This window comes from Phyllostomus hastatus, unplaced genomic scaffold, assembly GCF_019186645.2.
Source record: "Phyllostomus hastatus isolate PE091 unplaced genomic scaffold, TTU_PhHast_1.1 phas_scaffold_60, whole genome shotgun sequence".
Taxonomy (NCBI): domain Eukaryota; kingdom Metazoa; phylum Chordata; class Mammalia; order Chiroptera; family Phyllostomidae; genus Phyllostomus; species Phyllostomus hastatus.
The window spans coordinates 11,923,093-11,949,112 of record NW_025334038.1 but is presented as its reverse complement, the minus strand read 5'-3'; the positions used below and the strand labels follow the sequence as shown (position 1 = coordinate 11,949,112).

The 26,020-nt window shown below is 33.1% G+C and overlaps 1 protein-coding gene across 7 annotated transcripts in view; it reads right to left on the bottom strand.

Moving 5' to 3' along the window:
• The window catches only part of R3HDM1 (R3H domain containing 1), a 217,470-nt gene that overhangs the window by 83,932 nt on the left and 107,518 nt on the right, over positions 1–26,020 (bottom strand). For 4 of the 7 annotated variants that reach the window (XM_045826036.1, XM_045826038.1, XM_045826039.1 and 1 more), the window contains 11 exons: positions 25,575–25,689; positions 23,959–24,037; positions 15,401–15,460; positions 15,176–15,316; positions 10,635–10,743; positions 10,449–10,544; positions 8,467–8,504; positions 8,333–8,383; positions 8,000–8,226; positions 5,941–6,195; positions 3,080–3,231 (listed from right to left, as the gene is read on the bottom strand). In XM_045826036.1, coding sequence (XP_045681992.1) covers positions 3,080–3,231; positions 5,941–6,195; positions 8,000–8,226; positions 8,333–8,383; positions 8,467–8,504; positions 10,449–10,544; positions 10,635–10,743; positions 15,176–15,316; positions 15,401–15,460; positions 23,959–24,037; positions 25,575–25,689 — 1,323 coding nt within the window. Of the gene's footprint in view, positions 1–3,079; positions 3,232–5,940; positions 6,196–7,999; positions 8,227–8,332; positions 8,384–8,466; positions 8,505–10,448; positions 10,545–10,634; positions 10,744–13,399; positions 13,489–15,175; positions 15,317–15,400; positions 15,461–23,958; positions 24,038–25,574; positions 25,690–26,020 lie in introns of those variants that run through there. The other 3 variants (XM_045826041.1, XM_045826042.1, XM_045826043.1) reach the window with 2 other exon arrangements.

Genomic DNA, 26,020 nt, shown 5'->3' with positions numbered 1-26,020 from the left:
ATTACCCCCGTTAAATGATAAGGCACAATGAGGTACTCTTTTGGGACCAAAGTGTCCAAATTTTAGCAATTTTTTAAAGACTAGGTGTCTTTGTACTAGGTGTACCATTAACAACAGCAGCTTAAAAAAAGGACCTACAGACACAGAAACACATCTCTTATATACCAAAGACATTTTTCTTGTAACTGAAAATGTTTATTAAGAACTGAGAAACTAGTTAAATTTTTTTTACTAATGGAATACTCCTGCATTTCCAGAAAAGTTTCTAGAGGGCACTCAAAAAACGTGTTTTAAAAAAACCCCTAAAATATTTTAAACATTTCAAAATCTTATTCCATCTATAGTCTAACACTGACATTTGATTGAGTTTTCCAATCTTTATATAGTTTGTTACAAAGTGGGTAATATACATATTGGCTTAACCACTACCATAACACATTTTATAGGTGTCGAGCGGGCTAAAGTGAGTTAAGTGACCTGTAGATAGTCATGTAAGCAAGCACTAGAGGAACCCAGGTAATTTTTATCTAATGAAAACACTTAGTTTTGGTCAAAATGTATATACATGAATCTCTCTCTGGAATATTTCCAAAGAAAATACTTTAAAATTGCAAAATAAACTAAACTTAAAATTGCAAAATAATAATCTTATTTCCTGAATAACATTGCCCAGGAAACAATCTAAATAAGGAGAAATTCTTATGACAACTAAGATGTGTAAATAGTGAGTTACACTTTGAACACAAAATCAACACAATAGTTTCTAAAAATATGAAGGGCTTATATTAGCTTAGAATCCCACAAAAAAATCTAATGTTAAAATAGAAATAGAAAAAAATGAGGGAAAGCTAAAAGATCTATAAAGTAGCCACTTGCTTTTCACTACCTCTCAACTAGAAATTAGCAAGCTTGCTAACTGATGACAACACATATCACACTAAATGAGGTGGAGTAGCTTTAGAACTTCCAAATACAGGCTATTCAATGTGTTACTAAGTCAGACAACCATTAAGACGTAACTTTCTTTCAGATAACTTGACCTGCTATGTAAGTGTCAGATGAAACAAAAGCTTTAGTCTGCTCTGGGATAAAAGAAAGAATAGCACTAGGAGCACCAAGGTTATGAATTAATGTCTGCCAAGGTGTCAAGTGGTAATGAGAAAAATGTGGGCTAAGAAGACTGGCTGAGCCAAGTCAAATTCTGGTATCACTTAGAAAGGAAAAAGCCCTAGCACTTCCCTTTTCCTACTTAAATTCCAACTGGCTGCAAAACAACAATCACTTAAAATGATTGGTGTCAAGAAATACAGCCCCTCCACAGGTTTGGAAATCACAGCATTATTTTGTTTGGCTATTTAAAATTTTGTGGATGGATTATCTCAGTATGCAAAAGGTAGTTTACTGAGTATCATTTCTCTTATTTTTGTATCTGATGATGAATTATCAAAAACACTGGAAGCAATGCCAGGAAAAAGAGACATGGAGTTTGATGAATACCCCAAAATTTCAAATTACAGTCCATTAAAAGGCGTTTATTTCTAAACTAAACTGTCTACACCTTCACTTAGAATTGTCTTTTATAAATAAATCTAATTATTTATAAGATATATGACCACAGATAAATGCTTAGAATTTCTTGAAGCTACCAGATTAACATTATTTTCACAAACTGAAATGAAAATAGGTCCTATAAAGCTCCTAGTGAAATATACAGTGCGGCAAAAACTACATGATAGCAAAATAAAAGAAAAACACTTCAGGACCAAGTTGAATGAAGCCAAGGCAGAGAACAGGGAGGGAGTTTGATACAGTCTAATATGCAGTTGAGTGTATGTAATCAAATGGGGTTGGAAAGTGAATATGGGAATCTTTGGAAATAGTTTTAGGCAATTTCCTCTACATATATGAATTCATATTCATGCTTTTAGAAACGCATCAAAACCTTGAAGTCCATTTATTTTATTTTATTAAATAATGTATTTATTTGATTTTAGAGAGAGGGGAAGGGAGGGACAGAAACATTGATGTGAGAGAGGAACATCAATTAGTTGCTTCTTGTATATGCCCTGACCAGGGACTGAATCCGAATCCTGGGGATGTGCCCCTGAAGAGGAATCACACTCGTGACCCTTTTGGTTTACAGATGGCACTCCAACCAACTGAGTCACACAGGCCAGGGCGAAGTCCATTTATTTAAGATAAACTGCCCTGCCTAGTATTGGGGGTGTTAGTTGCCAGAGGAACACTTATTTTCATGACCTTCAAAATATTTGTAAACTTTATCAAACTGCTCATGTATTCTTCACCCCTACAATACAAATGATACAACTTGTGAGGAAAACTAATGAAAATTTTCTAGCTCAAGTTCATCACCATAATTGTTTCATAAGAAATTATTCTGCATTTTCTCACAAGTGGAAAAAGAGGAATAACTTAACTGTACAAACTGTCTTTCATACGTTACAGAACCTTTAAGGCAAAATGAGTAGGAATTCATACTGGTCTAATCAAGTTCTGCAAGGATGAGTAACACCTCTATAGGGGCAAAGCCTGCATGTGAAAATCTATGTGTAAACTCTAAACATTTAAATAAATTTAAGATACTATTGAGTGCTTTAGTGAATTCTAACTTGAGATGTTTCTGTCTCTATTTTTCATAGGTTAGGGGGATAGAGAGTACATTGCAGAACTTGAGAAACTCAACTCAGTTTCTTCAAACTGCTTCATCTATTGAATTTTAAAACAACTCATTTTACTCACTGGGATAATGAACAGTCTTAGTTTCATTTTATTCCTTTTTTTCATTTCTTGGTGTTGTGAAATAGGGATAAAATACTCACCACACGGTCTCATGAGATACAAAATTCCCTTCTTTCCAATATATATTCTGTATTTATTAGCTGAAAAGCCCTTGAAGTTAACCTCTCTTTCTACAAGCAGCGAGTGGGACATCACTGGTAGAGAATATTAAAGTTCTAAGAGATACTTACATGGGCTATCTCAATTATGATTAGGGAATTTAGTTCCAAATATGGAAAGGCAGGTGAACTTAGCATTATGTAATTGTGGATATGAGCACCTGTGAGAAAATGTGATTAGCTGCTTGTTGTTGAGGTGGTGGGGGTGGCAGGGGTGGCTGTGGAGGTCCAGGCACTTGGGTTCTAACTGGTTGTTGAGTCATTGGAGGATTATACACAACTGGACTCCCATCTGGGTTTATGAAGGGCTGACCTAAAAAAATGAAAAAGGAGGAAAAAATTCATTTACAGTAGAATTTGAAAAAAAAAAGTCATTCTAGTAACAATTTATAATACACGGCTACAATTCTTATTGACAATTTCGAAGCCACAAGTTGAAAACCAAAACATTTTCCTAGCCTAGGAAGCAGAGCCTGACCTTATACGAGACTATTTATAGTCTTTATTTTTCCCACTTAGAGTAAATATTCGAAAATTCTGCTGCAGTATTTTACTACAAGGGTGCTGCTCCAAAATGTACTAAAGTTATTTTATAATATGCAGTATTTTCTGAAAACCTCTGAATTCTGAAATACATCTTGCTCCTGAATTTAGTTACAAGCTTGTGGTGCTTTAGTGCTGTAATACATTTCAGTTTCCAGAAAAAAATGCTTGACTTTGGGATACTGTAAAATTACTACTTAGCCTCCATTAGGTGATGGAAAACAGTTAATTTATAGGCTATCCTGCATATATTTAACTAATAAAATGAAAACTTAATGAAAATTAAAATGATCAATGGCTTCAAATTTCAAATGTGACTTGATAGCAGTATCATTTTGTGAAATTTCAAATAATTTTTAAATCCTAAATAATTCTCTAAAATGATCTTTTCAATTTCAGTGAGATTTGTTCATAAATGACAGAAAACTAGAAAGAAGTTTAATGTTGATTTTGAGGCTTGTTTTTAGTGCTTACTAATTAATTATCAGAGGGATATTTTAAGTAACTGAGTAAATTTTTCTCTGTTTCTATACACATTCTAAACAATTTTTTCTTATCATCAAAAATATTTTTATTTGGGGAAAACACCAACAAATAGAGGTCTAAAAGAAAATAACGCCCCCATAATCTTATTGTTAAAAATTTGGACAACTTCTTCCAGACTTTCATTATTTTTCATCACTGTACGCTAGATTTTATTTTTAAAGAAAAGATTACGTGAAATAAACTGACTATTGCCATGATACCCATGTAGTATGGGAAGAATACACAAGAAAATAAGAGAAGTTCAAATAACAGATTCTTACATTGCCTTTAAAACATCCTTTCTTCCATGATAAATTCCCTCTATTTTTTTTTGAAACTTATGACATGTAATAACATTTGGAAAAGAAGAATCCACTGCTCCATTGCTATCAAGTGGGAAAAGTTCTCCAAAGTCAAATTATTTTCATCAGTTAGTTCCCTGACAATATTATGCATTGGTCATAAATAACTAGAAACAACTCATGCTGGATATTTGTTGAATGCTAAGTAATTTTGAAAACAAAATGGTAGGGAAGATTTAGGGTTGAAAGCACATTTAAAAGTAACTTAAGGACTATCTGAAAAAAGTTAGATGTGCTGTAACACTGTTCTCAAAAAGCAAAGAAGTCACTTTTGAACTTACTTAAAATTAAGAATACAATTTAATTTCAGATTGATTAGTTTCTTACTTTATTATTCCCTACTCAACTGAATCTTTCATGTTACAAAAAACATTAACTAATGTGTTTTGAAAGAAAAAGAAGATAGTGAAATATTAAATCATCTTATATCATGCTCTAGGAAATAGGAAGTTTAGTAAAACAATAAACCTGAAGGATAAGAAGACAACTGTTATTAAGCAAAAGCTGAATTTCTAAAGAGTCAGTTATTTATGATAATTCAATTCTTATACAGACACAAATGTTTGAATACTTTATCTTAAAAAAAGATGCAAATGAAGGCAATAAATTCCAAGCCATGGTTTTCTTTACAACAAAAGGAACACTCAGAGACCCTGACACTTGCACCTGTTTCTACCTAGCCAGACTACTACCATGCTGATGTGAGTACATCAACTAAGTCCGTAAATTTCTACGGAAGGTTATCATTTGATAACCTTTTAAGGCTGTTTTCATTATTTTACCAAATGGCTGGGCTATGTTATTTTGAAGAGACACCAAGACTTCTTGTGATCTTTTAAAACATTACATTTTTTTCTGTATAAATCATTTTTTGACAATGTACATAAAATGTATTATGACTGTATCTCTCTGAGATTCTTATCTGAGATCCTATCTGTAAATGGGGATTTAATCTACCAGAGTTGTTACAAAGATTATAAATAAAGTATTTAAAGCACCCAATAAGAGTAAATGACATATAGTAAATGCTTGGTATGTCCAAGTTATTATCTGATTGCAAAGAATACATGTTCTCAATATTAATTCATTAAGACTACGTATTTTCTTTTACGAATAAGATCTCCTTTAGCTTTTCCTCAGTAGAAAACAATTACCATATTAAGGAGGACAATTACTTATAGGTTCTTTCCACTTCATTATATAATGAGTAAGAGCTGTTAACTTTCTCCTTCTTCATGAAATACATATTATTTTCTCCAGAATAAAGCTTTTAACAAATAAAACTCTTTTTATCAAATAAAGCTCTTTTCAAAGTTAATTGTCTCATTTCTGGGAAATAGAATATTTTTAATTAGAGACAGGCCATTATTTGGCCTAAAAGATCTTATAAGGAGAAAAATACTATCTGATATGTCTTTTAACATTTTCTAGCATAAGTGTTTTTATTAAAGTTCTAGAGAAAACACTAATTACGCATTAGAAATGAATATCTGACAACACATACACAGACATTACATTTAACACGTATTCTTTCATTTTCAGGTAACTCCTGATATCTCAACTGAAATAAACACTTTTTTTGGGATACCAACCTGTTTGTGGGTTGATCAGAATACTGCCAGGTGGTATGCCTGCCGCTTCCAAGGGAAGCAAAAAGAAGCTAGTGCTAGAAGATGCGACTTGCCCATTTAGGCCACCATCAAAGGAAAGAGAACTATGAGTGCTGACAGTTGGATAGACGACAGGTGCGCCATGAGAGGACTGGCTGAGAGCTGTACCTGGAAGAGGCTGCTGGATGTGAGAAAGAGAGCCCGTAGATGACCCTACACTACCAGAAGACTCAGAACCTGGGGGAGGAGTAATGAAAAATATGGATTTTTTAAACCTCATATATAAACGCAGGTTTTAAATATGTAACAATTAAATTCACATTGCATAACATGCAGTTACCACATAAAAACATTGGCTATTTTCATCTACCGTACAAGTTTTCTTTCCCTCACCACAATAAACAAGTTTAATACAGCAAACTGATCACATAAGTTGTCAGAGAAGTCATAGCCAAAGCATCAACTGACAAGTTTATAATAACACCAGCCACAGACAGTCACAAAAAGCACATTACCCACATTCCCAAAACAACAAAGTTATATACACATTTTACCTTTCAGATTAACACCTAGAGCATACAGATTATAATTCCCACCCAGAAAAAAGAACTCAGCCAGCCGATTGCCCAAAACCTCTTATATCAAAACCCCCTGATGTATAAGAACACAGAAAGGTTAAGAGTAGTGTAGGAATTAAAAATAGAAGATAAATTCTCTATTAAGAGAAACAATTGTCAAGTTTCATTGCAGACTTTCATTTTCAACTTGTAATCATAGCATCTTCCGATAATGTAGTTACCTTCCAACTTTTGATTATATCAAGGGACAAAAACAGCATGAAAAATACCCAAGTACTTATATTAGCATCAGCTTAAAATTTATTTCTCACTGTACTTAATAAACTAATTTCATAATTTATTTTCAACTGCTTTCATGCCTGCAACTGATTTCATTTTCTATTACAAAGAGCTATGTCACTGACTTTCAGTATAATGGCTAAAGGTGAATAATAAGAAAATGAAAAGAAGATTTTGATAATGTATTCAGTTAATCAAATTTTGAAAAAGAATTGACTCTGGAATGGAGAATTAATCTTTAATCAATAAAATAAACAAATACGATACCCTATACAAATTTCCTCTGAAGGATAATATCTATTTTAAGTTGTGCCAAAATGGCTATTAATCAGAACTATATAAAAATAATTTTTCCTATTGAGTTAAACAGTACTTCTTTTTCTTTGTAAAAATACAGGTAATACATACATAGTACTGTTCTTAAAATGTTTTAATTTGGTAGTGTCTAAATGATGTTCTCATGTTGTAACACCAAATGTTTAGGCTGAACCAAAAAGGCTAAAAAGAGGGAGCCACTTCTGATGTTCATGCTTATTTTGGGATAAAAATAAGCATCTACAAGGATCCTAAGAGAAACATGAGCTTTTTTAGTACTGAAACCAGTTCATAAAAAGAGAAAATGTAGTGAGTCTAAATGTTATTTACTCTCAATGCAAATAAGCTAAGAGAATGAGGATGTTACTGAAATTTCCACTCATTCATACTAATTATATCAGATTATTTTTCTTTAGTTCTTCAAAAACTTCTCAGCTATGTTATTCATTTTTGAATGGTAAATGCAAAAAAATGCAATCAATAATTAATATAATAGTATTGGCTGAAAATGCAATCACTATTAAATAATTCTAGTTGAGTAACCATGCCTTCCAACTATAAATAAGCTATTAAGAATTTCCAACCACTGGATACTCAAGAAATGGCATTTCATTGAGTCGATCTGACTAAATTTATGTCACAATAGAGAATTCTTATTTAATTGATGTTTTTAAATCTCTCATACAGTAATGAATTGTAATGTCAATAAATATATTATCTCTTAAGTACTTTGGAAGTGCTTAATGCGCTGCTGACAGGATAGGAATTTTATATTTTAGGATAATTACATAAGTCATATGAAACAAATTGCTCAGACAACACTGAAAACTAATGTTTTGACTACATGTATCTAGACAAGATATTTATACCTGTTTTTGAAAGCCTGCCTACGCTTTTGCTGCTTCCAGAACTATCACCTCTTGTCAGGACTGAAATTCCACTGAAGCTGCTGGCTTTGGTTACAGCAGGCTTGAAGTTGCGGAGCGAGCTGTCTGAATCTGTGCTGCTCCAGGGTCGTGGTTCAGAGTATTTCAACTCATTCTCAGTGCTGCTCTGATGGCTATTTGTTGATCTCCCCGAAGCATCTTTATTAACTCTGTAATTTAGAAATAAATCTTTGAAGTGAATAGAGACAAAAACAAAAAGAATTTTAAAATTGCTTTAATTTTTCAATACGGCATGAAAGTATATGCTCACAATACCTAAATAGCTGGCGCCTCTGCTGAGTACTACTAGCATCCTCATCTTGGATTCTGTTGGCATTTTAATAACATATTTTTATTTTTATTAGCATCAGTCAGACAGTTACCAAAACAAATGTTAAAAATTCCCTCACCTTTTGTCAATAATATAATTCTCTTGGGAACACAGGGACTAAAAAGAAAGAACAGATGTACAAAGTTGAGCTTTTGTCAAATACACAGTGCCATCTGTAAACCAATGATGACAACAAAAATCTTGTGTACTAGTATTTAAAAAGTGTCTCCCCCCACAAAAAGAAATCTTCATGGTGATAAAAGTATACAAATACATGATAGAGGATTTTTTTTTTGGCTTGGAGACACTATGGTTACTTTGAACAGATATACATCTTGAAGCCATTCATTTTTGTGGTACAAATAAATCTGAAATTAAAATATTATCTTCCAAACACATGAACCCATTATTATTATTATATAGTCAAGGCATACACTAGTCTGTAGATTCTACCTCATTCACTCAACAAATATTTTGATCACTTGTACTTCGGCTGTGGCCGTAGCAATGAATATGCAGGTATGCCTCAACACAGCTTTCCCAATGCTATGAAGCTAGCTCAGGCAACCATCATTTTTGCTTCTATTATTACTACAGTCTTCTAAGTAGTTTTTCAGCTACCAGGATTCACTAAATTATGGCAGACCTGCACAGCCACACCCTTTTATTTATGTACTGTCTATAGCTGCTTTTACATTAAAAAGGTAGACTTCAGTTGTTGCAATAAAGACTATATGGCTTGAGATATCTAAAATATTTATTATCTGACCCTTTATAAGAAAAAGTTTGCTGACTCCTGCTCTAGGTAAAAGCCTACCTACATTAACTAGCTTTCAGGGTCAAGTCATCTGCTGCCCCCTGTTTATTTCTCCAATCTAAACTTTCCTCATTTCCTATGTCACCTAGTTATAATCAAGGTACTCTGAATCTTTCAATTCAAACTGTCCTTCATCTACTTGGAACACTTCAGTCCTTTAAATCTCCTCTTGGAAGCTAACTTGCATCTCTTAATTATGGTTTATGGTGCTCTCTGCTGTGTCCCCATTTAACCTTAATGTCTCTATACAAATCAAACACCATATCATTACTGTCTGGCTACTCATCAAGGGTAAAGACTTCATCTCTCTTACAAACTAGAGAGAAACACATCTTGTTTAGGCTCTGATTTCACAAGACCTGGGTTGAAATCCCAACTCTGTCATTTTCTAACTGCATGATCTTTGGCTATTTTAGCCTCCTGGAGCCTCAGTTTCCTTATCTGTAAAACAAAAACAATGATGGTATCTACCATATATAAGCTGTTTGGGGGATAAACTATTGTAACTATCCATGCATATGTTGTACAGTGCCCAGGATAGCACCTATTTATAGGTGTTCAATAAAGTTTGTTGAAGGAATATTATAAATTCTTAACTGATAATGCAGATTTTAATGTTATTTACTCTTCATTTTCTTAATAGAGAGGAAATTTCTACTATTGGCAGTATTAACACAAACTACATACATTCATATATCCTTGAATAGTAACTAGTACTGCACAGAACAGGTACCTAACAAGTACTGGTAAAACCAAACTGATTCTCTTCTCAAAGGTATGCACAGAATAATTAGCCCTTTAAAAGAATTGTTTCATATAATCACTTACAAAGTAGAAAACAAATACTAATCTAAAAAATCAATTAGCATTATTTTAAAAGAAAAAACAAGTTATTTATCAGGAAAAATGCACTAACAAGTAGCATTTAGAGTACACATGATTTTGTAGACAGTGACCAATGTTCTAAAAAATCACAAGCCGAAAAAAATTACAAAACCTATAGACTCAGTCCAGTATATTACTCCTGTCGTCAATTTATTACTCACTTTTGAAAAACTTATATAACTGCTGCAGTATAGTATTTTACATACTGTTAAATTATTAACAAGACAGATCTCAATATTTCTAAAAAGTGACTTGATATGTAACAAATGTGCTTTAAATGTGATCAGTAGATTAAGGGGGAGTGAGCTTCTACAATGCAATTAGTTCTTACATGAATAGCTAAATATAACAATACATACATCTTGGGAAAATATACGGTCTCTAGCTCTCTGGTACTCCTCTTCTCTTTCTTCTATAGATTTGCTTCTTCTGTCATCTTTCAAACGTATTCTTATCTAAAGAAAAGAGAACAATTAATTCTTGGGAAAATAATCTGTTAGTGTAAATCCTGTACATATAAAAATGCTCTAATAGTGTTAGATTACCTGGTTATCATCTTTGTCGAAGCTAGAGTTATCTCTCTTGAGGATATACCGTTTCTGAAAGTCTTCGCCTTTATCATCCTTAATATGCTCATTAAATTTCTGATCAGGTCTAAAAAACAAAAACAAGGGAACAAAAAAGATAATATACAACATTTACAGAAAAGGTAAATAATAACATTTTATAAAAACTAATAGAATACAAGTTATTGCTCACTGATGCCATTAACAGATACTTAGGTATTTCTCTCTAAAACATATTTTTAAAAAAATTTATTGCTTTTACAGAGATAGAAAAAGAGAAACACTGATTTGTTGTTCCACGTATTTACACATTCATCGGTAGCTTGTTGTAAGTGACCTGAATGGAGATCAAACCTGTAACCTTGGCATATTGGGACAATGTTCTAACCAACTGAGCTACCTCACTAGTGCAATACTTATGTTATTTTATTTACTCCTTATAATAATCTTCTAAGAAAATATTAACTATCCCATGATATGTATGAAAGGCCCTATGAAATACAGTATAGACTCTGGAATCAGACTGCTCAGGTTCAAATATTTAGCTTTACCAATTTAGTTGTTTTGGGATTTGCATAAGTTACTTAACTTTTATATTTCCTAGTCATAGTGTATCTAATTCATAAGGTTATTCTGAAGATGAACTAATAAACAGCATCTAAAATAGTAAAATGGCTTAAGCAATTGTCCAAGTACATGACTGAGCCAGAGTTGGAGCCCTGGTATGTAAGACCCAAATACTAGATGTCTTCTTTGCATTGCCTCCTCTAAATCTAAGAAGAAATTCTAGGACAAAGAAAAAAGAACAGCACAGTATCATGTTATACTCCTATAGTACCTAGTTTGGTGTTATATAATTGAAAGTAATCAAATATTTTGTGGTTGAATTGACTACAACTTAACAGACTACTTTCAAAATGCAATCAAGTTGTTAAGAATTACTAACTATAGCTGGGTGCATCTTTGTTTTATTATAGGGAACTGATCTGCCTGACAATGGCAATTGTAGCTCAGCCCTACTGAAAAGCCCAGTAGGTGCATTGTGGCCCACAGAAGCCAAACCCACGGATCGGTTCTCCAGTGGGAAATCAGGCGTGCATTATACCTAGGCTGCTTTGAGACTTGCTCTTGCTAAAACTCCCTCACTCTGAGTTGAGGCAGCAAGTGCTTACTGCATATCTTTAAAGTAACTTCCTGAAGTCTGTGCTTATTCTCCCATGGACTGAAATGTAACCAGACCAATTACTCTTATTGTTCCCTTGCATTTGAAACAGTTTTTCTTTGTTAATCTGTAAGAAGTAATCAGTAACATCCTTTCCATTGCTATCTGTAAAAACTAATTACCTAAAGCAAACCTAGGCATAATAAATGAAAACCTTCTTTGATGTATGCTATTAGAAAGCCAATAAAAGCTTGTCAAGGCAAGGGTTGGGGTGCTCTCCCCTTGAGAGAGTGGCCATGCCATCTTTTTTCCTCCACAGGATTTCAGTGGTCCGTGTGAATTTATCTCGTCTCATCCATAATGCCTTGGACTCTGCTAGCTGGTGTCCACATCATTTTCTGTTAATTGAAACTAGTTACAAAAGAAAAATTCTTTTTTGGAGGTTAATGTTGTAAGTTAAAGTAATGATTGTAAAACCTTAATATATAGGTCTGGCACAAATAACACTCCCTTTTTATCACAAAATCTTTTATTACAAATTATAAGCTTGTGATTCTGTAACATGGCAATATCATGCTGAAGCATACCATATGACATTTTAGGTGACATGTTTAAATTAAAACTATAAATTACTACACCTATATTATTATTATTACCAACCACGCTCAAACAGATGCTATTTCTGTGTTTTATGGCTGACTGGTCTTTCCTCTATGGTGATGTTTCAAGTTCTATTGAGATCCAAAAGACAGACATAAGTTTTGGCCCTTGGAAAATTACAATTATGTAAAATTTCACTCGCTCAAATTAACTTACCCAACACTCTTGTGACTTAATATTATTCTCTCAGAAAATTGGAATTATTTGTTTGAAATATATGATATGTAAAAATATATACAGAGGTTATAAAGTCCAACTGAACCTCCAAGTAGTTATTTTTTTACATATAGTTAAGAATATATTATATAGTCACATAACATATTTTGGATATCATAAAGTAAATTCCTAGACCAAATAAACTTGAATGATATTTTCCACTAACTGACCAGGTATTTCATTATACATAGTAGTCAATATTTGTTTACACCTAGTGAATTTTTAGTAATATCTACCACCTGTCAAATGTTACAAAATAAGATTTAAAATGAAAATTACGTAAGTAAGCTGAGGAAACTCTATTTTAAAATGTACTAGGTAAGTGAAACAGAGAGCAGATCTCCACATAAAACTATAGACAGAATTAAAGAGAACAATATAGAGAAAAACAGATTTATGACCAAACTGATAAGAAAAAGACTGCTTTCTTTAGGAGTTTGAGAGATTGTCTATGTAGTTCTGACAAGGCAGTATGTTGTTTATTTCTGTCACATGATTACCCTGTTTACTTATAGCAATTATTTTTGTAGCTATTTAAAGTCACATTTTCTTATTCAAGAAATAAGATTTTACTTGGGGGAGACACTGTTATTCCAAAGTGAACTATGAGGTTTAACCAAGGGCCTGGCAACCTTTCTAAGAGCAGCTGGATTCCCACAACAAATAGCATTAGCAGGCATTTCAGCTAACCTTAAGACTGTCTTACCTCTTTCCTTTATAGATGCCTGAATTTATTGCCCTGCAATCTCCAACTTCCCGCTCCATTGAGATACCCCAGTGGACACTGGGTTGTTGACATCCACAACACCACTGGTTCAAGGCTGGAGCGGGTAATCTGCCTATGAGGAAAAGGTAAGTTTGTTTTTATTCAATGTGGAGCAGATCTCTAAGGTTTTCTGATTTACAACCTTCTTCATATTGCAGAAGATACAAAAATACAGTGTAACTTCAATGATTTGAAATGTCTAGTTATAATTATGCTATTGATCCATTCTTCTTTTAGTACATCATAAACATTTAGTGTTTAGCTAAACTTTTGGCAATTTTGATGAAGAGAACCCTAAAGCTATATGATATCATTCACAGCATTCAAATAACTGAGGTTACACTGTATTGAAAACCTTAGAGAGTCACTAGTCGAAATGTTTGTCAAAATGCCTGCTAATGTGTATGTGTTTGGGTATCCAGCAGCTCTGAAAGGTATTGGTTAGATTAATTAGATTTCTATTCACCTTCATTCCAGCCCATATGTTATGGTTACTATCCTACTTTAGCCATGATGTAACTAACTGGGAAAAACTAAATGATGGGGATACTTTAAAAAGGACTAAGTGACCGTCAGAGAAAAATTAAATCAGATTCACATTTGCAGGTGAAATTTAACCCCAAATATAGGATCCTTTTCAAAGGCATTTATCTTCATTCATTTAATTTTAGTTATAGAAACAATCATTTAAAAATACTAGGTTCCATCAATATATCTATTTTGTTGACAACCTTCAATTTAAAATGGAAGAAAACCAATTTAGTTTCAGTGAACAAAATGACAGCTATAAGGATAAAGGTCATTATAACAGAAAAGATGTAAGTGAATTAAATATAATCATTCAAATTGAATGGTCCAAAGATAAGACCCGGAGAGAAGTCTAGCTTTAGGAAAGGCAGAAAAATCATGAACTAAAAAGCATGATTTTTGGTATCTGAAGCTAACTGCTGTTCAATAACACAGATTCACTGTTGTCACATAGAAATTAATATAGAAAATTCTACTGATAGGCAGATCACTACCAAATATAAATTTTAGCTGAACTCAACTAGTTGTGTTAGGATCAGTTTTATAAATAGGCAGAAGACATGTTATTTACATATAGTAATTTTAGGTGCCTCTGCATTGGGCCTTTTGCTCCCATATGCCAGGATTGATGGTCTATTTAACAACAGTATAAAGCTATCATTTTGTAAAGAAAATGGCTCCTCCTAACTCCTTGAAAACTGTTCTCAATAAATTATATATAGCCCAGAAAGTGGACACATTATGGTTAATACTGTATTAACCAGCAGACTCACCTTCTTGAGATTTATAGCAGAAAAAGAGCAGAAACAGAGATGCAAAGGATGGTAAATTGGTAAAAGATTAAAGAAGATGATGTAAAAGTTTGATTCCCTCTATACCCCAATTTGCCTGAGGCTGGACAAAGCTATCTAAATTACATTAATTTAAAAATCTGTAAGAGAATGGTTATCAAATATCTGATATTATGACCTCTCAGGGGTTTTTTGCTTTTGTTTTTTAAACCAGTCCTCATTCATCTACCTCATTATAGGTAGTATTTTTTGTATCAAAATGTATTTTTGATCCAATCATGTAAGGTTATTATGCAACTTAGCTAAAATGTGGAAAACCTTAGATGAAAGGTGCTGTAAAAAGATAAAATATTGTCACACACACACATGACATATACCTACATTTCTTAATACTTACATTCTTGTATTGCTAGTTTTGTTTACTATGACAGACTTCCCACTCTGATCAACATTGTGGTCTAACCCAAAGTAAGCGGCTACTCTGTGTAATAGCATCCTATGGTAAGATGTCATTGGGGGAAATTTCTTACGTGGAGACCTAGAAGCAGGAAGAAAAACTAATTTAGTAAATCAAGGATAAATGTGATGACAATTTCTTTTCTTGTTAAATATCAGGACTTACTCATTATTACCAATGAAATCTAAAATTTCTTGTTCCAATTTCAACAGCATCATTCTGTCCCTGAAAAAGATATGAAGACACTTATATATAAAGCTTAACACTGAAATAATCATAAATGTTAATAATTTTCTTAAAAAGTAATGTTTTTAAAAATAAAAGATAACTTTTTTAGTTTAATTTTTACTATGGAAAATTTCACACATACACAAATGTAGAGGGGACAGTATAATGGACCTCAATACAGCCATCACCCAATTTCAACAACTATTAACATGTTGCCATTCTTAAAATAGATATATTTTGATCTACTGTCACTATATTGGAGTCTGTTCTGTAAATATAGGGTGGGGCAAAAGTAGGTTTATAGTTGTTTATATGGAAAATAACAATAATTAATAAATAATAATACAAAAATAAACTCTGTTTCATGTACTCACAACTGTAAACTTATTGTTGCCCTATCCTGAATATGGATAATAAGAACATATTGGTTTTTACTTCTTTACTTAATAAAGCTGAGAAGGGGTTGCAGGAAAATAGACAAAATAGAGTCATGAATTTATTATCATGCTGAATTTCATAGAAACAGTACTCTAAAGAATATGCAATGCCAGTAACAACAGGAATACTCCTATGGGAATCCAAAGCTAGTATATAGATGGAACTAGAGCAGAAAAGTATGAACTACATTACTAACTCTAACTCAGAAGGGGAGGACTTCTCAAAAACATTCTGTAAATTATTATTGTATTACATATTTTTAAGACTTTGGGAATTTTCCCCATAAAAATCAAAATGAACCAAAAGCTTCAAATGTGTAAAATAAATAAAGACTCTAAGGAGTACCTCCATGGGCTCCTTATTCACTGCTCCTTGTTCAGTGCATTTAGGCTGTAACAAATTAATAGTACCCCTCCCCAAAGGACCTTCTTGCTCACACACCAAGAACTTGGCTCAAGAGAGTATTCCTGTGCTCACTATAAATTTCATGTACGTGTGTGTGTGTGTGGGGGGGAAATCCGCAAACAAGGAACTCACAGAACCTTAAAACTAGAAGTGGTTTTACAGATCATTCAATTCTGTTCCTAAAATTTTATAGATCAAGGAAACCAAGCCAAGAGGCTAATATTTTCCTCCCAAATAAATGTTACATAGATCCCTCTCAAATTCTAATAGAGATGAAGTTCCCTGCTTAACCTACATGAAAGTCTATATACATCAGTCCTGTTTGATTCTCCCTCTACAGCATAAAAGAAGTCTCATAAAACTGAGTAATATTTGACCATACATTTTAAAATGTTTAAAATGTTGAAAAATCAAGAGAAAAACATGCCAATGTGGTGATTTCAACTCTAAAGCTGAAAACAGGACCACATTTTTAATACAAATTCTAGCAACATTCAATTTTGTCCCCAAATCTGTTCCTTGTTTAGTATCCCTCACCTCAGTAAGTAGCACCACCTTTCACCCAAAATACTGTACTAGAAGCATTTTTGGCCTGCTATGATCCTTTTTTCTAATCCTCATATACAGTTAATTGCTACTACGAATTTTATCTACCTTCTACCTATTTTTCTTTTGTTTCCACTGCCAGTATCCTAGATCCAAGCAGTCACGATCTGTGGCTTAGCTACAATACAAAAAGTTTATTGTCTCTCCATATCTTCCCTTATTCCCTCCAAATCTGTTCTACCTAAAACACCCATAATGATCTTTTTTTTTAAAAATTAGGTATGATTTTTTAAAAAAGATTTTATTTAGTTATTTTTAGAGAGGGAAGGGAGAGAGAAACATCAATGTGCGGTTGCTGGGGGTCATGGCCTGCAACCCAGGCATTTACCCTGGCTGGGAATCAAACCTGCAACACTTTGGTTCGCAGCCCGCGCTCATTCCACTGAGCTACACCAGCCAGGGCCAACATCCATAATGATCTTTTAAAAACACATGTGAACACGTCATTACCTTGGTTAAATATTTATCACAGGTTTCCCAATGCTCTTAGCTTAGACTTGAACATCTGCAATGTGGCCTATCAGGCAAGCATGGTCTGGTCTTTACCTACTTCTTTAGCCTCATCTCCTGCCCCTTACTTACAAAACTCATCGTCTTGGCTTATTTCTGCACTTACAAGTCCCTTCCTTCCTCAGCTTCCTTTGCCTAAAACAACTTATTATATTGTTTCTTAGATTCTGTTTCTTGCATACTTTTTAATAGTATTAATCACAATTATCATTACATAGTGATTTGGACTATACAGAATGAAGTTCAACAAATTATTGGCATGGGATTAATGAAATTATTACATCCAGAGGTCTTTTAATATTTTTTTCCTTAATTTTGGGGGGAGGATAAGAAATTTTTACTTCATTGAGTTTTCCCCCTGACAGGACTTAATTACCTAAAAGATTCTCTTTTCACCTAACTTAAGGGTCAATTTGTCTTGAGATGATATAATTTTCCATAATTTTCCTGATATATTTTATACATTTATTGTAGGGGAGAAATAAAGGTATCTGAGGCAGGCAACTTATTCAGCATTCACACACAGTGAATTTAAATTGGCTCTCAGTGTCAGCACTAAATATCAAGCATAAAATATGTGAAGTGTTCTTTAGTAAATGTACTGCCATTGGAAAAATATTTCTGTTGTCTCCATAAACAAACAAAAATCCAACATCTAACACTTTTACTAGCCAATAATATAAATTCAGGCTTTTATTTCCTTTTGCATGTAGATCTATGGGTTGCAGAGGATTTTCTTTTACCTGAACCATTTACTATTTAAATTAAGTTCTTCTCAGTTTCCTAAACTTTTAGTTACTAAAAAAATGGAACTTGTTAGAAATATAAAGTCAGTAACTTTCTCAAGTTCTTAAGACTGACACTTCCTGCCAAATCCAGTATAGCTCAGTCCAAGTTCCCAAATTTTCAAATCTATAATCAAGGCTAGATATTTTGGTAATGAACATAAGCCAAAAATTAATATGGTAGTATATTAATAATATAATACATATGATCTATGATGCATATAACATGTAATATAACCTATTAATACAGAACACACATAGGACTCAACTGAAGATCCACAAATTACTTTTCTTAAGGCATAAGGTTTAGCACATGGACCTAAAAGTAGGTAACTTATTGAAACTGTTACTGTATAAGCTTTAAAAGAAACCAATATAATGTTCTATAAATGTTTTGTCACTATGTTGTACACCAGAATAGAATAAAAAATTGTATGTCACTTGTAATTTAAAACTTTTAAAAAAGGAACAAATATATGGTGTCTTGTATTAAAGAAATAATAAAAACAAGGATCTCAAGCAAACTAATCAGTAGCCCACTACCTAAAGTTAAAGTGAAAAGGCAACAAATCTTTTAGTTATTAGTTTCTAGTCATTACATTAGAATCTGGTTTAGAGAAAGTGTGTACAGCTGGTATACCAGGGGCAAATAAAAAAAGAGAAAACAATGCTTCCATTTGATTACCCCTTTCCCAATGTTCCATATAACCTTGGTCAAATATCTACAACAGATAAGAAATAAAATAACTTAACATTAACCTCAATAAAAGTAGTTTTACAAAGTATTTCAAACACAGAATAATTACATGATATTCCTCAGAACACAGCATATTGCTTTTCAAAAAATCCATTGTCAGGATTAATCCATAGGTTTGCTCCCCTTCATTAGTAATCTAATACAGTTACCTTTATTATTCATATTTAATACATATGAAATTTTTAAAAATGAGTATAACATTAACACAAAAATAGTATAAAATCATGTTAGTGAATGTAACCTCTACGGAGGACAACTTTAGATCCTTAAATTCTAATTCAGTAATGATCAGTTAATGTACTGTCTGAAAATATTCCTTACAAACAGGAATTCCAGATAAATTATTACCTATCATCTGAAGTTTATATACTGGGCTGAGAACAAGATAAAAATTTAATGACCTAAAGAAAAACTTTGAAAAAATTCTTAGAGCAATATTTTATCTGAAAGCTTTAGTAGATATCTGCCACAGTTATTACTAATTTTGTAATAGTAATAGTATAGTTTGTGCTATATGTATCTGACAATTAATTGTACATTTTTGAAAGAACACTGAAAAATCAATTAAGCAAATCTTATTTATCACAAAATTTAACATTAGTTACAACTTCCTAATCCACACTGACGATAGTAATAATTTATACATTAGACATTACATGAATTATTCACTACACATTTATTCAAATAAAAAAAACACACAGGAAGAATAAAGTACTGACACATGCTAGAACATGGATAAACCATAAAAATATGCTAAGGAAATGGTGCCACTCACAAAGACCACATAATAATATATTCATGTGAAATATACAAAACGGGAAATCTGTACAAACTTGATTAACACTCTGGGCACAGGGAGATGATAGTAACATGGTGTAGATTTCTTTTTGGGGTGATGAAAACGTTCTGTAATTGACTATAGTGATGCTTGCACATATTGGTGAATGTACTAATTCCCATTAAATTGTACACTTTAAAAATGCATACGCAGAGTTCTGGACAAGATAGAGGCATAAGCAGAAATGTTTTTCTTCCTCGCACAACCAAAGAAGGATAACAACTAATTTAAAAACAAAGAACCACCAGAACTGCCAGAAAATCATTTGCATGGAAGTCCAACAACCAAGGAGTTAGAGAAACATTCATCCAGACTGGCAGGAGGGGCTGGGACCGGTCGATGGCAGCCAGCGAGGAGAGGACCCTAGTGGACCAGGGAGAGTGATCCCACATTCGAGTATAGAGAAGCCTGGAGGAACAACTGGGGAGCGAGACAGACTGTGAAACCCAGGGTTTCAGCATGGGAAACTAAAGACTCAAAACCTCTGGATGTAAAAAAATCTGTGGGGGTTCTGGTGGTGGGAGAAACTCCCACCCTCACAGGGGAGTTCGCAGCCTCTTGTGAGAAGTTAGAGAAGTGATGGAAAGTGTGATAAGAGTGGAGCAAGCAGCAATCTTCCCCCTCTGACCCCTCCACCACAGACAGCAAAACAACACAGCAAAGAGTGTTGCCCCACTCTGGAGAATACCTAAGGCTCCACCCCTTACCACGTAAGTAACAGGTGCATGGAGACAAAGAAATATAGCCCAGATGAAAGAACAGATAAAAACTCCATAAAAAGATCTAAGCAACAAGGACATAGACAACCTATCTAATGCAGAGTTCAAAACACTGATAATCAGGATGCTCACAGAATTGATTGAGCATGGTTACAAAAAGAGAGAGAGAGAGATGCATAGGAACCTGTGGGACAACTTTAAGTGTTCCAATATCTGAATCACGGGGATGTCAGAGGAAGAACAAGATACTGAAAATTTATTTGAACAAATAATGAATGAAAACTTCCCCAATCTGGCAAAGGAAATAGACTTTGAGGAAGTCCAGGAAGCCCAGAGAGTCCCAAAGAAATTGGACCCAAGGAGGAACACACTAAGTCACATCATAATTACACCACCCAAGATTAAAGATGAGGAAAGGAGACAGTTGTCTACAAAGGAGTTCCCATAAGGCCATCAGCCAATTTCTTAAAAGAAACCTTACAGGTAAGAAGGGGCTGGAAAGAAGTATTCCAAGTCATGAAAGGCAAGGAACTACATCCAAGATTGCTCTTTCTAGCAAAGCTTTCATTTAGAATGGAAGGGCAGATAAAGTACTTCCCAGATGAGGTCAAGTTAAAAGAGTTCATCATCACCAAACCCTTATTACATGAAATGTTAAAGGGCCTTATCTAAGAAAAAGAAGATCAAAACTATGAACAGTAAAATGACAACAAAATCACAACTAACAACAGCTATTATTTTATTGTATCAACAAAATATACTTAAAAATGAGTATGTAGGTAACTTACAAACTTTTCCATCTATAGAGAAATACAAAAGTGAACAATAGAAAAATATTTTCAAATGCATAAAAGTAGATTTCTAATCTTTGTCCTTACTGATGTATGTTCTATAGGTTCAGAGTAAAGAAAATTCTGCCCATTTAGGATTCTATCTTGTTTTACTCCAAGTAGTTATGTATTTTCTACCTTTCCCCATTTTCCTCAAACCACTGAGTTCTGGTTTCTACCATCTTACTACATATGAACAGCTTGTTAAAATAGCTACTAACATCCTCGTTTCTCAGTCTAATGAACTGTTTTTGGTACTTCTATTTCGTATTTTTATCAGCCATGAAACTGTTCGCCGTTGGCTGACTCTTAAGACAAGTGTTCACAAAATTCTTCCGCTATCTTTAGGACTCATTCAGTCTCTTTCTTTTTATCTACCTTTTACATAGTGTCTTTCCGTGGAATTTTGTCTTTGTCATTTATTTTATCTCTCTGGACAAACTCATTCATAGCAAGCTTCACTTCTACTGATGACTCCTGAATCTGTAACTACAGCTTGGCTCATTTACTTGAAAACCAGAGCCTTTTAACTGCCAAGAGACCTCATCTCCTGGCTTTCCTTTGGGTAAACTATACTTATTTATAACAGAACCTCAAACTATACTTGTTTATAATAGAACTTGCCCTATTCCATTCAGACTTGTCCCTTATTTACTTCGTCAGTTAATGGGACTAGCTGTCAGCCCAGACAGAAACCTAATATCTACTCTGTTCTACTCTAATGTTCCAATACTCTTTCATATCCACATGATCACCAAGTCCTGCCATGGTATTTCCTGAACATCTTTCCTATGTGGCCTTTCCTCTCCAGTGTTCTCTATGGTCTCCTCTCTGTACTCCTTGCTTGTGATATTGGCCCCTCACTGTTGAAATAACCTTTCTAAAATACAAATCTGACTATAGCATTACCCTATTCAAAATCTTATAATTACTCCTCAACTTAGTATGTCACGCTCAAATGATGCACTACTGGCATTTCAAGTAAGATTATTTTTTATTGTTATTACTGTCTTGCAGCTCTTTTTAGTGCCTGACTTCCTAGTAGCACTCCATAGCCACCAGGACTCACCACCCAGCATGTTGGTACTATCATAGGTTGAGAATAAGTGGACATAAGATGTCTTCATGTCACACCAACTCCTTCCCCATCACTTTCTAGAATTACTTGCCACATACCTGCTAGGGCCCGAGTATGCAATCTTGTCTTTCTTTGAATATACCACTGTCCCTCACACATTCCTATCTATGCCTTGGCAATGCTCTTTATCTGGAATGGTTTTCTCATGCTTCTCTGTAAAGATAGTTCCTCTTCAAAGGACTAATTTCAAGGTTCAGCTCAGGCATTATCTTTTCAGTGAAGCCTTCCCACATCCTTTCAAACTGAGATTGGAGCAATCAACCTGTGTTTTTATAACACCTTGAAAAACTTCTTTTACATCTTTTCTATTTATATTATATTCCATCTGTTTTGTTTTGTTTTTGTCCTAGCAGAGAGATAGTTAATAATTTGGGGTAAGAGATTATATTTTGCCCATCTTATTATCTGCAAATTTTAGTACAATACTAAGCACATGATAGATGCTCAAGAAGATATTCAATGAACTAATGAATTCATCTTTCTTTTGGAACTAAGGACTAAGCTTGAATTTAAAACAAAAAAGTTGGGCAAAGTTGACTAGCTTCTTCCTCACATCATACCTAAAATTCCTTCAATCCATATTATAAGGAGACCACTTTTCATTTTGGTAATTCTCTTTTTGAGGTTTATGTTAAATGTACACTAGAAAATCAAGATGTTACTCAATACAATAAACCCTAAATAAAAGGTTTATCTTGAAGCATGACATAAGTTTCAGCAAAGCTAAAAAGAGTTGAAGAAAGTTGTTCATATTTCTTCCATGTGCACAAAGCCAATGAAATGATTTAAATTTTATTTCAATGTATGTAAAGTAACTATCACTCTGGGAAGCTAACATTTAGAGAATGGATTTTTAACCTAAGAGTCTTCCATCTCATAAGAGCATTGGTGAGATATTTTGTGGATAAGGCTTCTTATGGGGAAATGCCTCAAAGGGGTCAATGACCTGCTAAAAGTTAAAATCTATTTATTCAGTACTCTGGTAAAACAAAGGATTTCACAATTAGTAAAGCAGACTCAAATAAGCACCTTAAAAATCTTTGGGTTGAAGGTTTATAAACTAAGAAAAAAAGAACAAATATTCTGTGTTTAAGTGCAAAAACATTATAAACAAATACACTGAGTTCTTATTCAGTTGAGTGCATTATCATGAGAATATTTTTCTCTTTTTCATGATTGGTACCTCTGTATTCTAAATGAGACAAAATTTCTCGGTAATACTGTATTTCTCAAAATTCCTACAGAAAGTATGAATTATTTTTTATATCATGGTAACACACATAATTCAAAAAGACATACGTATGTGCCCATAGCAGACCAGCAACATCTTAGCTCTAAGAATCTAAAATATTTCTGGTATACTTCAAATATTACAATCTTATTCTAATATTCAAACACGATAATGGAAGTATAAATAGCAAGTTGTGGTACTCTAGAAGCAATTTAAACCTTATACGTTTAATGTTTACCTGGGGTTGTTTTTTAATGTAGTTACTAAAAATTCATGTAGATCTATGCCAGTTGAATCAGTGTATTCTTGACTGGAATCTAAAAAACAACACAAAAATGCAGTATAAAATTGTTTGAAAATAAATCCCTTTCCCTTTTACATGATACATATCTTAATAAAATGAGATGCCACAAATTGAAAAACATTAATGAAGTAGGGAAAAAATTATGATGAACTCAGATGGTCACAATTTTTCTATTCCCATATAATAAACAGATGTGGGTTTATATAAGTACATGTACATGCATATTCTTTAAAAAGTTTCTCCCTCAAATGTGCCATTGTAATTTATTCTAAATTGTTTCCTTTATATATTCACCACAATTCTCCATTTCAAAAATGCCTCAAGCGAAAAATTAGAATGATTTATACAATTAACTACTTTGGTAGCAAATTAAGATTGCTTAGTTCAATTGTGAACATAGGTGGAGAAAACAATTTGAGAGGGATGTTAATTCTTAGGGAATATTACTCTAGACTTAATCTTTTTCAAAAATTCATGTTTATTTCTTCCTCTTAAATGTAAATCCTAATGCTGTTTATAACATTGATCAGCATAACTGAATTTATAAATTAAAAAAGCACTTTATAGACATGCAATGCTAGATGATGGTAAACCCCATAACATTTATTATGAAAGATAAACATTCTTGACTCCAAGAATATCTCCCTGAATCCTGAATATTTAGCCATCAGCTGTTTGTATCATAAGGAATTAAATAGTATTATTTTTAGTGGAATCAGTATTCAAACTATAGTGATTCCATTAGTTCAATATGAGAGACAGACCAATAAAAAATAAAATAAAATTATCTTCCTCAGTGACTCTGGAAAGTATTGTAGTTTTTTGGCTAAAGTACTGAGTTCGCCAAAAACTCGTATGGTTTTTTTCTGTAAAATAAAACACATTTTCCATTTTTACCAATAACTTCATTGATTTGAATATTTTGAGTATGTTGGCTATCTCCCATGTTGTTGACTGTTCTTAATTAGTATCTTCATTTGATTGCTATCAACTTCAACTGGCCTACCTGACTATGGAGCATTGTCCATTGAGAAATCTCCAGCACAAAATTTTGATAATCACTTTTGACATGTTTGATCAGTCACAGCACCTTCTCTATACACTGCACAAATCTGTTTTGGCATTTCAGTTTTTAGCCTTCTTGAAATAATAAAGCATAACATGCTGAAAATATTATGTGTTTTCTTCCATCTTCAATATTAAAATGGCTACACAAAAATTCGCCAATTTTGATAAGTTGTTTTTTAAATGCACACCGATATGACAGCTGCAACAATACAATCTAACACAATTGTTCTGAATGAAGTTAAAGATGATTAAGCACTACTACAGCCATCTTATGGAAAAGACCTAATGAACTTTTTGGCCAACTGAATATCTTACTGATGTTCAGAACTGTATTATTCCATTTTGCCCAGATGAGCAAATATTATATTATCCCTTCAGGCTGTTCTGTATAATTTAATACAGGTACCATATATATAATTACTTGAGGGGTAAAGGACAGATTTATGAACAGTGACAAAAATTAAGAAAAATAAATTGCTGACCTCTTGATAACATTTTTCTGGGTAACTTATCACTGGCTTTTTCTTTTTCTGCTTCATCTTTTGAGGGCTTCTCCTCTTTTTCAAATGATTGTGTTAACTGGGTCTGATTTTTCTCCTGTTGGATGGTAAAACCAGTAATTAAATAAAAACATAAAACAATTCAGTTAATACCACACATTTGTAATTTCTGATTAACAAAACTGTGTGAAGAAGAAAAAAGATTATTTTATCCAATTAGATTCTTCAAAGCAGAATATAACTTAAAATTATTTTTACCATTTTATTAAAGTCCAGATAGCAAATGTTAAAACACTGAATATATTAACTAAAACATATCCTGACAATTATTTTAGAGAAAATAAATGTTTTCTATAATAGTTTAAAATATCTACTTTCAAAACCCTTAGAGAATCAGAACCAAGGTCTTCTTAATGTATTTTTTTAAC